The following is a 14,614-nucleotide window of genomic DNA, read 5'->3' on the forward strand; positions in this document are numbered from 1 at the left end:
ATAACATTGAATTACCACATCCGAAAACAAGATTGATCCAGGACTTCATACAAACACATCTCAGAGCATGGGAAGGACAATGAATGACTCAGCACTAGAAAGCCATAGAAACTGGTCTGAACTACAAAGACAGGCGGCGGAGAGAAAATGGATCGCAAAATTGCAAACAATCGATCCTCATGGCTTGAAGGAGAACATATTACAAACAATACCTTCAATCACAGCATTACATTCTCCGCCCCCCTTTTCCCTCCAAATTCATTCACGCTCCAACACTCGAGTATCCTATATTCTAACCCAGCTTGATAGAAAGCAACCCGGGGCAGAACCAGGCCTGCAACACATGGTGGCGTATCAGGGTTAGGAGCTGAACTGTGTGAAGAGCTGAACCCTGGAAAGCATCTGAGACAGTCAGCATCAACAGTGGTCCGGGATTAAATTATGATTTGAGGAGGTGGGAGGAACAGACTAGCTGTGAATATTTACAATAGAGAAGAGTTACAGAAGTGAGTGTTTATTTTCCCATAATCCTTTGCTATTGACAGTAATGTACATTTTACTTACTGTACATATCATGCAAAAACTGTTCAGATTACAAAACGTTGTTACGGTGCAGCCTTTCAGTAAATGTCTTCCACTGGTCAAACCACAGTGGCGTCCTTGGAGCCGTCATAAGTCACGTCAGCCCTGACGGTGAGATGGCTCAGTTCTACACCAGGCTGCTCTGTGGACCTGGACTGTCCTGGTTCTGGCTGGTGTTGACCTTTGGCCTGAGGGAAGTGGAAACCATCTAGAGGTGCATGTTCGATCCTGCACAGGCTGTCCTCGCTGTCACTGTTGTAACCGGGATTGGAGGCACTGGCGAGGCAGCGGCCGGACCAAGCGTCCTCTGACAGCAGGCCGGGCTTGTGAACAGTGATCTGAACGTCATCTGTCTGAGCAGCCTTTTCCATCCTCGAGACACTGACGGGCCCCTCCACCTCGCTGGGCTCCACCTTACGGAAAGTGTGGCGGGCATACAGGCCGATGCAGAACATCTCCACAATCACACTGTAGTGATAGATCACTAGTGTTGGACAGAGAAGACAACGCTTAGGTGTGAAGAGCTTCTGCAGCCAGAGTCTGTCATGATTGTACAACGCCTCGAGTTCACAAACCAAACATTAAGAGAGGAAAAGCCACATGCACTGCAGCCGTCTCTATGCGGCAAAAGTTCTGATTGAAAAATGGAATTTCTTTGTAGTAATATGACGTGATGCTGTAGCATTATGAATATAGCAAGAGGAAAGAAACTGCATGTCTTTTACAAGAACGGAACATTTAATTAACGAGAATTTGTTTTGACATAAACTTATCATTTCCTTTCTTGTACCATACTGTGAACCTGCAGCTTCTACTTCAGTAAATTCCCACTTTTCCAAAACAACAGAACAAATGCATTTTATTTTCTGTATCTGAATAGTTAGAATGAAGGATTACTCTAAACAGATGTCAGCATGTTCCAGAAGTTCTCATGGACATAATGTGAGCCTCAGTGTGGCTGCAGGAACCACTAGTCCATGTCATTGACTTTGTCTTTTCTCTCTCGTTATGAAAAAGAAACCCTGAGTTGATTACTATTGAGACAAATAATACAAAATATTTGGCTTAACTAAATTATTTAAATACAAATTTTATTTTTCATTTTTTGTATTCATTTTTCAGCTTCCTTAAAAACGAGGACAGCAGTCCTGAGCTGAAAGCCAACAGCAGTGACCTTCTGGCACATGCGTTGCTCCACAACAAAGTATTGGGTTTCTTGTGTTATAATCAGCCATGTTTTGAGCTATCGTGTTTTCTGGATCTGTTTTTCTCCACTGAACCTTCTGATCTTGTTGTTTCTACGGAGCACAGTGCACGTCCTTGAAGATAATGTGGCCGGTTAGATCTGGTTCACACACCAGGAGACAGCAGAAACTCTAATCTATCACATACACACCGTACCAACAACATCCACACATGTTGCTTACCAAATTTCAAGGACGTGGACAGAGTGCGGAAGAGCTATGCCTATCCACGCCATTGGTTAACCCTAACCTCTGCACGGGGCAGGCCCAGCCCAAGAAGACAAATGTAAATCATTTCCGGACATCGGGGCTCCTTCTGATAGATCTCTCGTGAGAGCTTGGTCACTCCGAGCCCAGCGCTGCCTCACTTCACCTGTGACCTAAATAAATTCTACATCTGTGAACTCAAAATTTCTCCAGTTTGTTCTTGGGCGTCCAGCTAAAGAATCGGGGATAACACTTCCTTAAACACAAGCTAAGTAACACACAAAGTGGTTTGGAAAACGCTGTTACACAAGACCTGCCGTGGTTCTCCTAAACAGAGGGAACGGTAAACACATGTCTGACAGAGGTGTGGCTGCTGTAACTCACACTGGGACCTGGTCAAGACGGAGAATGGCGGCGTGCAGGGGATGACCTCCAGAGCACCCATGGTCTCCAAGATACCATTCTGCAGGCCGCACAGCACCAACACCACGATGATGCAGATGAACTTGGGTCTCAGTCCATGGCCGGGTAAAGCACTCTTTGTGGCTTTGTAAAACAGAAGGTGGCCATAAAAGGACACAAAGGTTGACACGCCTATGATAGCGTTCACATACAGGTTGGGGTTGACTGAATCCACCTAGAGAACAACAACATGACTGTTACTTCATTATTTCTTTATTTAATGTTTACTTTTCAACATATCCAGTGCTGTCTGGAGCAGGACCGGCTCAAGAGCATATACTGACAGCAGACAATATGGATTTATGACATGGAAAATGGTAAAAGGTAAATGGTCTGCACTTACGCAGAGCTTTTATCCAAAGCGCTTTGCAATGTGTTTCTCATTCACACACATTCACACACCAACGGTGACAGAGCTGCCATCAGGAGCAACTGCCCTGGATTTATTATATGAAATGGAGCTAAACGTTTATGCTCCAGATGAACGGGTCACACTTGTAGTCGGATGGTTTCTGCTGTGTTCATTGTCATGCCATGTTCTCTTTCTGCTGCATCACACTGCCTCCCTCACCTCTACAGCCTGTCTTTGTGCATCCTTGGAGTTTGGAAGACAGATATCTTATAAATGGGGATAATGGCACAAAGAGTCTCTCCTTTAAGATATTTGTGGTATTGTGGAATTAGTTAAGAGCTGCAGAGAGACGTTTGAACCGCTTTCTTACCTTCGTACAACTGGATAAAACGACTATAAGTACCACCTTCCCTGATCGGAAAGAGAACTGCTGAATAGAAGCACTTTAATGAGTACCGAGACATTTATTTCTCAGCAGTCTGAGTTTTTGTTTTGTTAGTTTCTATGTGAACAATTACAAAGCCCTGTAATGTTGTTAATGTCAAAAAAACCTTTTAAAAGAGAGTCTTATTGCAGTGATTTATAAGGATATATATACATTGCTGTAGCCGAGTTATTGTCAATAATTTAGGGCAAACATTTGGTGACTAATAATATTTTAATAATGTTTTAAAACAGTCAGATTTAGATTAACCTTAAAATATTATATAAACAGCAGTGGGATGACAGGAAATGAGTAAAAGCTTTTAAAAGACCGGATTGGGGGAAATCCCATCCTCCAGGTCATGTGTTATGACCTGGAGGATGGGATTTTGTTTTGTTTGATTCCTTCTTATTGTTTTCCTGTTCATGTCTCCTACCATCCATCCATCCATCATCTCTACACCTTCATCCTCACCAGGGTCATGGGGGGCTGGAGTCTATCCCAGCTGACTCAGGGTGAAGGCAGGTTCACCTGGACAGGTAACCAGTCTATCACAGGGCTACACTTAGAGACAGACAACCAAGCACACTCACATTCACACCTACGGACAATTTACAATCACCAATTAACCTCAGCATGTTTCTGGACTGTGAGAGGAAGCCGGAGAACCCGGAGAGAACCCACGCTGCACGGGGAGAACATGGAGACTCCACGCAGGAAGATCCCGAGTGTCCTCACCGGGACGCCAACCGGCGACCTTCTTGTCTCCTACTATCTATTTGTAATTTCGCTTTTCTGTTACTTCCTGTTTTATTTTGAAGTCACTCTTCATTTTGTGGTGTTGCTTGTATTTTTACTTCCTTCCCTCGTTTTTTTTTTTTTTACCTTTTTCTACTCACTATTTGCCTACTGGAATTCTTCTTTCTGTTCCTTGTGCTGGTTTGTCTTATTGTATTTTTGGATTTTTATTTGTATTTGTTTAGGATAAGTGTAGATTCAGTTGGACTTTCAGCACAGAGTTCTCCTGGATCAACAGCCGCCTTCTGTTGGTTTCATGTTACCCTTTCAGTAGCTGCACTTGGCTCCTTTTCCTGATATCTCTGTTACATACTAGATGTTAAGGAAGTCGTGTTTGCTGAGAGAACACAGTTCAAGATCTGAGTAAATGACTCACATCACCATAGTCGTACTGTTCATCTGTCCACAGGACCAGAGTAACGAAGAACAAGATGCTGCGGACAACCGAGAGCTGAAGCACAGCAGCCATCATCCAAGCACGGCTGCTGCTGCACACAAGAAAACAAACACAGCTTTAACATGTTACCAGCATGTCAGCGTATCAGCTTCATACATGTTCTATAATTATGCATAAAAGAACATCTTGTGCACTCAGACTAACTGCTGACAACACATGAAGAGTTCATTTCCTAAAACAGATCGCTCCTCTTCACAAACCTTCATAAACCCACGTCTCCATCGTCTACCTGAGACAACATCAAACTTCTCTTCTCTCTATAGTCGTCATTTCTGCTGAGTCAGATCTACTCAGTTCCACTTTGACTGATATCATCTCAAGTAAACAACAACGACAACAAAAAAGTTTTCTGAAAATCTACAAAAAAAAGAGCTATCTGTTTTTACAGATAAATTTTTCACACGTATTCAGGAGCATGCACTTCATTGGAATATTGTTTGTCGGGTTCAGCCGATTGACCACACAGCCTCGTCAAAGTGAGAAAAAAGGGCCGCATTTAGATCCTGGAGGACAACACCAGGCAGTCTGCAGAAAAACCTGGCCTTAGGCGGCATTTCGTCTTCCAGCAACACAATGACATCACCACTTTGGATGTTATCATACCAGTAACTGGATGTTATCAGCACACATCGTTCCCATATGGACACGTAGGGAGGGGCCTCACAATCCTTCTGATGTTTTTGGGTTTCAAGCAGGAGGTGTCAGACAAGTTACCACAGGGACAACTGGCTTGTGGTGGCCAAGCGTTCATAGCGACGTCGCTTTTTGATCCTTCGATGTCGGCTCTTCCTATCATTGTGAAGCAGAATCCACCAAGCGTTGGACTGTTCACCCACTGACAGGGAACGTGAGCTGGGTTCACCCTACTGATGATGTGTTGTTGCATTAGCAATCCTGCCCAGTATGAGAGGAACCTACCGTCCCCCACCTTCTAGGAATCTCAGTGGCATCATTTCATGGTGTCCTATTATCACCTCATTAATGGCAGTGTAGCTGCAAGCTAGCATTGACAAAAGGGAAAAAGGCCACATATGGGTATTGGAGAGGCTGGAGGAGGCGAAAGTCAACAAACATGAGTCTGAGCTGGATCTGGGGCCATCATTTCAGTTTCACTTTTTGACTGAAGTCTTGTTTTGACTCACGTTGACTCACTGTTTTTCTACTTGGTATTTGGTTACTACTAATGGGCGGCTGTGGTTGTCCTCTGATCGCAAGGTTGGTGGTTCGATCCCCTCCACAGTCAAAGTGTCCTTGGGCAACACACTGAACCTGAAGTTGCTCCCAATGGCAGGCAGCACCTTGCATGGCAGCTCTGTTGGTGTATGAATGTGTGTGAATGAGAAACACACTGTAAAGCGCTTTGGGTAAAAGCTCTGTTTAAGTGCAGACCATTTACCATTTACATAATGCAACAGTGCTCTGTTTATAGGTCGTCAACGTATATCAGGGTTACTTTCTATTTATTAGTGATCAGAATGGATGGTAACGAACTTACTGAGCCTCCTGGAAGGTAGATGAGGTAGCTACGACATGTCAATGATGGGTGCTGATAACAGACCATTTAATGGCAGATAATGCCCTCATCAGGTAACAATCTGAAACAAACAGCCTAAAAGAGTCAAGAAATGCTGAAAAGAAAAGTGTATGAACATTTTGGAGTGCTCGAGCCGGAGTCTAGACCTGACTCCATTTGACTACCAGTGAAGGGAACTGAAGACCAGAGAGATGGCAGAGGCCTTCTAACCTAAAAGACCTGGATGGAGCTGCAGAAGAGGAGTGGTCCAAAACTCCAGTGGAAACATGCAGGAAGCTTGACAGCTGTTATACCAACTGTTTGACTGTGGTAGCAAATAAAGGCTTTGATTACTAACAGAGGGTATGACTAATTTTGGACATTGCAGTTTTAGTAGAAACGTGAAAAAACAACAACATAGAAATAATTGAAATGTATGATCAGTATCTCTAACGTCTTTTATAAAATAAAATGTCTCCATGAATGACAGCAATATGGGTTTAACTGTAAGCGACGCTCGCTGCCACAATCAAACTGAAGGCTCTCAGCACCTGTGATGGCTCCAAATAAAATCTAAATTATTTCAAGGCACAGCTAGTTTGCTTGGCCTCCTGTCTACCTGTTGATGGCCACCATCGGGAGACAGCAGCAGCAGCAGCAGGGGAAGGGGTCTGGAGATACCTGCTGTCCAGACAGAGCGACCAGCATACGAGCTTTACCTCCAAAGAAGTCTGTAATCAGTCCCATGAATTTCAGCAAGGTGATGGAGTGATACCTACACAGACACACACACTCAGACAATGCAGGTGAACCCATGAACAGACAGCATTACAGTGAGTCAAGACTTGTTCACTCACAGTGAAGCAATGAAATTACACAGCGAGGAAGCGCGTGGAACATACAGCGCTATAAGGGACGTCAAGGCCCAAACCTAAGAGAGAAAGAACAGATTAACACACAGCGCACCTTCACTTAAAGCTGGAATGATGACATCTGCTGAAGAATGTTGGAGAAAACTGAAAAGCTACTAAAGCATGAGTGAATTAACTTAAATACTGTCATTTGATGTTCAATACATTCAATCTCATGTTGTTTAAACATAAAGAAATAAAACTCCAACTTTCACTTCAGCAGCCACCCAGTGTCCCAGCTGAAGGTCTGCTGCTGGACCTCCACCAGAATCTCCTCATATGGACCTCGCTACAGTCCATCTGACCTCACTGGTTTCTTAAAGTCTTTTTCTGTTCCAGAGACCTGAAGGCAGACTTCTCCCTCTCCTGCCCGAACCCTAACCCTAACCAAATCAAGCTGCATGTTTAGACACTAACACCACGAACAGGAAACATCATTTATGTGTCCTCTGTTTTAAAACAAGGTGGTTGTCATGAAAAGTCCCATAAAGACGTGAGGTCACAGCTTAACGTGTAAAGCCTTTTCATCTTGTTATTAACACGATCAATACGTCTATAAATCAGTGGGTGACGAGTACAGTGTGTGTGTGTGTGTGTGTGTGTGCGTGTGTGTGTGTGTGTGTGTGTGTGTGTGTGTGATGAGGTCACAGGTGTGGGCCGCTGTGTCTCGTGCGCTCTTCAGGTGCCGGCAGAGGCTTGAAGCGGGCCGGAGAACAGCTGAGCTGACGGCAGCGGACGCGCGGGAGAACCGCGGTGGAGAAGCGCTGGTCGGACGGCTGTGACAGCACGAGGCATCTGGTCGTGAGTGCGGGGGACGGCGCGAGAGGAGCGACTCAGACAGAGGACGTGCGGACCAGTCCGCCCGGACTGACGGAGCTGCTGCCCGGTGGAACAGCCGCCACGCGCCAGAGAGGCAGCGGAGACGCGCGGTGCAAGAGGGGGGAGCCTCGGGCAGAAGTGGAAGGGTGGGGACGCGTTCCTTCAGATAAGTACCCCTCTACTTACCCCATAGCACACACTGGACAGGACATCACCGGTTCACCTGCTGCAGCTACAGCTCAGGTATCTCCACCATCAGCTGTCACAGGGACAGTCACAGTCATGTCTGCACTGGGTTCATTTGTCTTCGTTTGTAGTGGGTTTAATTTAGGAGTGATTATTTGTTTATTTCAGCTCTTCTTGTGTTGGACTCTTACTTTGCCCATCCACAGTCATTGTTTGTTCATGACTTGGCTTCAACAGCTGGACTCTGGTCGGGCATCCATCGCCCTGATCCATATCTGCTGTGCGTCTTTTAAAGTGACTGGACCTCCACTGTACGGAACCGACTGGAGGATTCACGTGGGAAGGCCGTGGACAGACTGATTAGATAGAACTTTATTGATCCCTTTGGTAGCGTAGATCAATCTCCTGGAGTATCTTTTATCTATTTTTTAAGACTTTTGTAATAAAGGACTATTTTTATACAGGAAATCCTCCCCTGGTATCTGGGATAAAAATCTAAATGCTTGAGATGTTAAATAGTTCTGGATTTCTTGTTGCACTGAGAGTTCAGTTGTTAGAGACGAGGCGTGCGTGCGTGTGTGTGTGTGTGTGTGGAGGTTGGGGTTACCGGGTACATCCCTAATATCCACAGGTAGAGATGTTTACGTCTAGACGAGGAAATGTGACGCAAGAAGAAGCCGACTTCCTCCAGAAACACGGCCAGTAGGATGAGAGCCAGGCCGGCCGGGATGAGGAAGAGCCACAGCTCCTCTTTAATGGCTGAGAAACAACAATGAAAACCAGAGTCACACTGAGCTGACAGCTGCATTACACCCAAAATCAGAAAATCCCAACATCAGCCTCAGAAATGCTCCGACTCACGGCTGACCGGGAGAAAAGCCCAGCAGCAGGACAACCTCACACAAAAGCTTTTACCAAACCCCATCAGACTGAATTTTCACTTTTGTTTTACCCAATTTATTGAGCCTGGCATCGCTTTCATGTCAACCAAGTTGCTTTTGTGCTTAAACCCAGACAACAGTACAGGCCTCAACCCTTGACCTCAACAACCAGGAGGTCCAGTGGCTCTCTGGTGCTGTTTGCCACCTTTGGCTGGCTGAAGGGTTTGCTGAGTATGTCCATCCATCATCTCTACACCTTCATCCTCACCAGGGTCATGGGGGGCGGAGCCTATCCCAGCTGTCTCAGGGTGAAGGCAGGTTCACCTGGACAGGTAACCAGTCTATCACAGGGCTACACTTAGAGACAGACAACCAAGCACACTCACATTCACACCTACGGACAATTTACAATCACCAATTAACCTCAGCATGTTTCTGGACTGTGGGAGGAAGCCGGAGAACCCGGAGAGAACCCACGCTGCACGGGGAGAACATGGAGACTCCACGCAGGAAGATCCCGGGTGTCCTCACCGGGACGCCAACCGGCGACCTTCTAGCTGTGAGGCCACAGTGCTAACCACTGATCCACCTGCAGCACTTGGTATGTGAATGTTGTGAATCATATGTGATGCCTTCAGAGGCACCAGACCTCATCCTCCCACTGTGAAATGACATTTCTATTTCTGTTTTCCCCTACTTTAACTTTGCAGTAATTAAATATATTTATTATATAACTGATGGTCAATTTTAATAGACTGAATCAGATGAGTTCCATCATACGTTGCTTTTATTTTAGTATTTTATTTTAGTGAGACTGCGGCGTACAGTATTCACCGTCTCAGCTGCACATACCTGAAACTCAGTCTGGTTCACTGTGTATTAAAATGGGTAAATTAATGAAACAACAAAAACATAGTTGTGGTATAAATGACAGGCTAACTTCCTGTGCGTTCTACATATCAAGACAACACACTACACCAAGGACACTGTCAGAACATCACTGCATGATGTGATATCTAGCTACTACTCAGCAGTGTTTACATCAGATTTTAGGATCTCCAACTATTTTATCAAAAAAGAAAATGAAACCAAAAGCAAATGTGCCAAGAGATGAGACTATCATTCCTCATTTATGCTGTCATGTTAACGAGGAGGCCTGATCTTTACTTACCACTGAAGAACTGTGAGGACAGAGGGATCTCAATCCCAATCCAGCTGCAGTTGGCTCCTCTTGCCATTCTCTGTATGATGCAGTCTCCACTCTACCTACGGCTACTTCTGATCCATGGCCAGCTACAGAACACAGCACCAAACTAATGCTTCAGCAGCGAGGCCGTGGTGCTTGGAAAGGCTTCCACGGGTCTTTCTCCTGTTGTTTCCGCGTTGACCTGAGCACTGCCTGTCTCAATAAAGACGTTAATGATTGACAGATCCAGGTAAGAAGCCAGGTGGGGGATTCAAGTCCATCTCGCAGGAGGCATGTAGTTCATCTGGAAGAATGACGATTAAACCTTGAGAATTTCAAATTGTTTAAAAGTGCAGGTTTAATCTATAAGTCTGTGGATGGGACACCCCTCCACCCCTGGGGGTTTTATCAAAAAGAAAAATGGTATTACTAGCACAAGGTCAGCCACCAGGACTGACTGAAGTCAAACTTATTCAAGGCTGCACAAACAGGAATATTTTACCTGTAGCTATCAGAGAAAGCTTCACCTTTGTCAGTTTGAACAGACCGTGTCAGACATGGCTGATCAACAATCAAATGTGTGAACACTGACAAAATCAGGCACTTTTATGCACTTTATGTCAATCTGGTGCACAATTACAGCAACATTTAATAGAAAAAATACAAAAAGAACAACAGCAGCTGTAAAAAAAAACAGTCATAACAGAAAACATTTGAAGGTTGTGGATCCTTCCAAAATCCCCACGTAGCTCCACGTGAACACGCTGAACCGTTGACATGTTCTTGGACAAAGTCGACCAACATGACATCAGAGTTACAACTACAGAGACACCGACCCTAACATGCCGCCTCCAAACAGCTGTCTGAAGTAAGGGGAGGTCTGTCGAGTCTGTTAGAGGTCTGATGTGTTGTCTTCTCTCCACTCGTATGAAATCATATGAAGGTTACATTTAAGCACGTTGATTCGTCATACAGGACTCTATCCGTCACTACGTCACACAAAAGTCACATTTTCAAATAAGTCTGAAGAGTTTTGTTTCCAAACTCCTCCTTTACATCCAAAGCATCACCTGTGGGAACCAGCTCAGCACCAACGCTGTCGTCGCCTGTCCACCACTCCTCAGGTTTGAACAGATCAAACCGTCGTACCATCAGAAAACAACATCCTGACGTTTTGTGACACAAACTGGTTTTCCGTTTTTGGTCTCTGCCAGTCCTCTCCCTCGCTCCGACATCATCATTAAATTAAACGGTAGAAGACCCAGCTGGCGAACACGACCCAGTGGCTCGCCCAGTTCAGCTCGGACCACCTCTGGATGGTGTGGCTGGCTGCATAGCCCTGCAAGTAGGACAGACAAGCACAGCCTCAGTTTAGACCTGGTCATCGTAGTCTGTGGGGCATTTACACACTCCATCAGCCGGTTTGATAGTTTTTGCTCTGGGCTCTTCTTTTCTTGTGGAGGCACAGGAATTTGCTTTTCATTAATTCACCTTATTACAGAAACAAGTACGAACAAAGAGTGGCCTCATTTCTATTGACTGAAGATGTTCTTTATGGTTTGTATTTTTCTAACCTGTTAGTTTTTAAATACACAAGAGAAAAACTCTACACTTCAACTTCAAAAGAACACAACGATAGCAAGGTGTTGATTGTTTGTTATATCACAGTGACAGACAAACATGAAAAAAGAAGAAAGGAAAGAAACTGTCTGTTGTGGGTTAGGTTTAGAAAGTCTATGATTCGCCATCATGGCCAGTACGAAGTATGAAGTTGTGAGAGCGCCGAATTACAAAAATAAATCAATAGAAGAATAATAAAATAAAAGTGGAAATAAAAAGAAGAATAAATGAAACAAAAAATAAATAATGTGGCAACATAAAGCAATAGTAATCAAAAATGAATCCATAAAAGGAAAGGCTGATAAAAGTAGAAAAATAAAGACAAACAAATAAAATAATAAAAATAATAATAGTTTTTACATTTTTTTACATTTTAATTTTTGTATTTTAATTTATTTAAAATTTTTTTGTTTTTTCATTTTTATTTTATATAAAAGAAGCCTCCTCGTTTTCCAGTCTATTCATCTTTTTTTATCAACACTTTCTCCTCTGTTTCGTTCACTAACGAACAGACTCGGTCCTGCTCCTACCTCTTCTGCCTCCTGTTCATCCAGTCCAGGATCAAACATGGAGCCCAGATAGGTGAGATGGAAGATGACCAGCACGCTGAAAACAACATTCAGCAACAGCACCCAGTATTCCTACAGAAAACAAAAACAACTGTTAAACAGGCAAAAGGCATCATTTTGTCCTCTTATTAAACCTTAGCAGCTACTTAAAGCTCCTGTTTGTGCTGCTAACCCTGACCACGTCACTGCAGCGACGCTTCAGACTCATCAGGCCTGAAACTTTCAACCAAACACGGCTTCTTAGGCGACTGTTCAGTTACTTTAAAGCTGTGGGACACTTGATGTACAGTCTGCTTTTTACAACTCATCTGACCTAAAAAAAAAAAAAAAAGACATCCAAGTGTTAGAAATACGAGTCTGATTTGTACTGAGGTCAGGTGTTTAACGTAAAGCTACACAACGATGAATGCATGTATGTTAGGGACACAGGAAACACCACATGTCCTGTTCGCTGGATGGGCGGTCATGTGACCAGTTTAAGTTTAAAACTGTTAGCCACCATTTTTCCTAATTAAATGTAAAATGGAGATGATCTACAGTACTGCAAAGACCCTTTAGATGTTTAGATGACTCATATCCCTGAGCAGCACCAGCAGGGAGGTGTCTGACCGTCCCACATTGACAACGAGCCACAAAGAGGAGGAATCCTCCAACAGATGGTCGAGGTTACACAGAGCCTGACCTCTAAATCATGGAGTCAGTCTGGGATCATATGAAAACACAGAATACATCCACAGAACTGTGGCAAGTTCTCTGAGAAGCTCAGAACAATCTGCTTTCAGCATCGATGGCTGTCTTAAAGGTGAAGAGTGTTCACAGAAAACACTGACTTCATTAAGTTTCTTGTCTTTCCTGCACTCTGTATGAAGCTCATTAAAAACAACCACCGTTCTCTGTACGCCTCTGCCAACCACACAAAGCTGCTCTCTGATCTTCAGGATGTTAAATGTCATTACTTTACTCATCTTATGATACTAGACATTGGTGCAAAGTTTGATCATAATTTCAGTGGGAATTCTTGATTTCCAAACTGGAGGAAGTTCCATCAGGGAGGAAGGAGATATATATATATATATATACACGAAGGAGATATATGATGCCGCGAGAGGCAGAAAACTATCAGTGGAAATACTTCTGAAAACACACTCATTTCTAATGTAACCTTTGTACTTTACCACTGTTGGATGCTGAGCAGTGCTTTCCACCACTTACTCCTGTTTCACAGCTCAGATGCATGCAGCTGTTTTGGCTTTTCTAGTGCAAATAAGAAATCTTGTCATTTTGTCAATACTGCTTTATGTGGCTCTGATATAACCGCTGCTTTCTTCGCATCTGTTATACTGAACGAAACAGATGAACTCTACAGACACCTGTAGCTGAATGAATGCAGATCTAAACCAGATGCCCAGTTTGATGACAAACGCGCCACTGGTCAGACGATGTTCAGGCCAGACGTGGTGTCTTGATATGAATTTCTCTGATGACTGGTGCGTCACACAGCAGAACCCACCTTTTTGTGCTGATGGCTGCAGTCAGAAGCACAGGGCCTGGACAGGATACAGGCACTGAAGGTGGTGGCAAGCTTCCTTCTCAGGACTGGGGACAGGAAAAACAAAAACAACACCTTTGATCCAACTTTACTGACTCAGCTTTATGGAAGTGGCATTTCTACATCCTGTGTGACAAAACAGAAGTCTGTTAAAGCTAAAAGTCTATCTTCTAAATTCAACATTCAGCTTTTACTACCAAACAATTACATACAAGCATGAATTTTAAGCATACCGTGTTCAACGTATGTGATGAATCCAAGTGAGAGGAGAACAGCTCCGAGGTGAAAACTCAGACCCTGAAGACAGCAAACAGCAGAGTCCAGGTCAGCATGTCACACCAGGTGCACACAGCCCACACATCTGTACCACATGTGCTCTCACTATTATGCAGTTCTCATTGCCATGTACTGAAGTGTAGCATGTCCTTCACATGTCGTGTGTGTGTTAGTGTTTAACACAGGAAACAGTAGAGCAGTAACCGGCTACGATGTTCAGTGAGCACACTGGGTCATGTGGCACAATCGGATGGCGGGACACGTGTTTCATGTGTTTCCATACTGAAGTGGAAGCAGATGGATTAAAGTGTGCATCATCTCACTGACATGCAGCAAGGCGCTGGCTGTGTAGGTCACCAAGATGGCTGGGAAAGTTCCCAGTTTCATGGCATTCTTAAAGACATCTGAGGAAGACCAAAGACAGAACACAGAAAAAACATATTATGACTTTTTTTAAAAAGTACAGTCGTGCTCGATAATCCGACACTAAATGTAAAACCTTCTTCTATGTCGGATATCAAGGCTGTCGGATTGTCCAGACGGAGGTCCAGATACAAGGAGGGCTTGATGCTGGAAGG

General features: G+C 44.1%; 2 protein-coding genes across 2 annotated transcripts in view; both read right to left on the reverse strand.

Moving 5' to 3' along the window:
• Window positions 1–498: 498 nt before the first annotated feature.
• On the reverse strand, window positions 499–10,515 carry LOC103362245 (organic solute transporter subunit alpha). The gene is made up of 7 exons (XM_008288545.1): window positions 10,008–10,515; window positions 8,563–8,714; window positions 6,897–6,970; window positions 6,659–6,814; window positions 4,446–4,557; window positions 2,418–2,670; window positions 499–1,066 (listed from the first exon to the last, which is right to left on the reverse strand). The coding sequence occupies exons 1-7, from the start codon at window positions 10,072–10,074 to the stop codon at window positions 642–644; spliced, it is 1,239 nt and encodes a 412-aa protein (XP_008286767.1). The 5' UTR covers window positions 10,075–10,515; the 3' UTR covers window positions 499–641.
• A 108-nt stretch (window positions 10,516–10,623) lies between these two features.
• LOC103362258 (protein-cysteine N-palmitoyltransferase porcupine-like) overlaps window positions 10,624–14,614 on the reverse strand; it is a 13,958-nt gene continuing 9,967 nt past the window's right edge. Inside the window, exons 8-12 of the mRNA XM_008288560.1 lie at window positions 14,364–14,440; window positions 13,994–14,057; window positions 13,722–13,807; window positions 12,173–12,283; window positions 10,624–11,361 (exon numbers count right to left, since the gene is read on the reverse strand). Of these exons, the coding sequence (XP_008286782.1) occupies window positions 11,263–11,361; window positions 12,173–12,283; window positions 13,722–13,807; window positions 13,994–14,057; window positions 14,364–14,440 (437 nt within the window). The 3' untranslated portion in view covers window positions 10,624–11,262. The remainder of the gene's footprint in view (window positions 11,362–12,172; window positions 12,284–13,721; window positions 13,808–13,993; window positions 14,058–14,363; window positions 14,441–14,614) is intronic.

This window comes from Stegastes partitus, unplaced genomic scaffold (assembly GCF_000690725.1).
Source record: "Stegastes partitus isolate 25-593 unplaced genomic scaffold, Stegastes_partitus-1.0.2 Scaffold564, whole genome shotgun sequence".
NCBI classification, from domain to species: domain Eukaryota; kingdom Metazoa; phylum Chordata; class Actinopteri; family Pomacentridae; genus Stegastes; species Stegastes partitus.

Bases quoted from the DNA above. Each gene is read 5' to 3' on its own strand.
- LOC103362245 (XM_008288545.1), bottom strand. From the start codon at position 10,074: ATGGCAAGAGGAGCCAACTGCAGCTGGATTGGGATTGAGATCCCTCTG. The intron at 8,715-10,007 runs GTAAGTAAAGAT...GTTGTTTCTCAG, and splicing joins GTCCTCACAGTTCTTCAGTG to CCATTAAAGAGGAGCTGTGG. The intron at 6,815-6,896 runs GTGAGTGAACAA...GTGTCTGTGTAG, and splicing joins TGTAATTTCATTGCTTCACT to GTATCACTCCATCACCTTGC.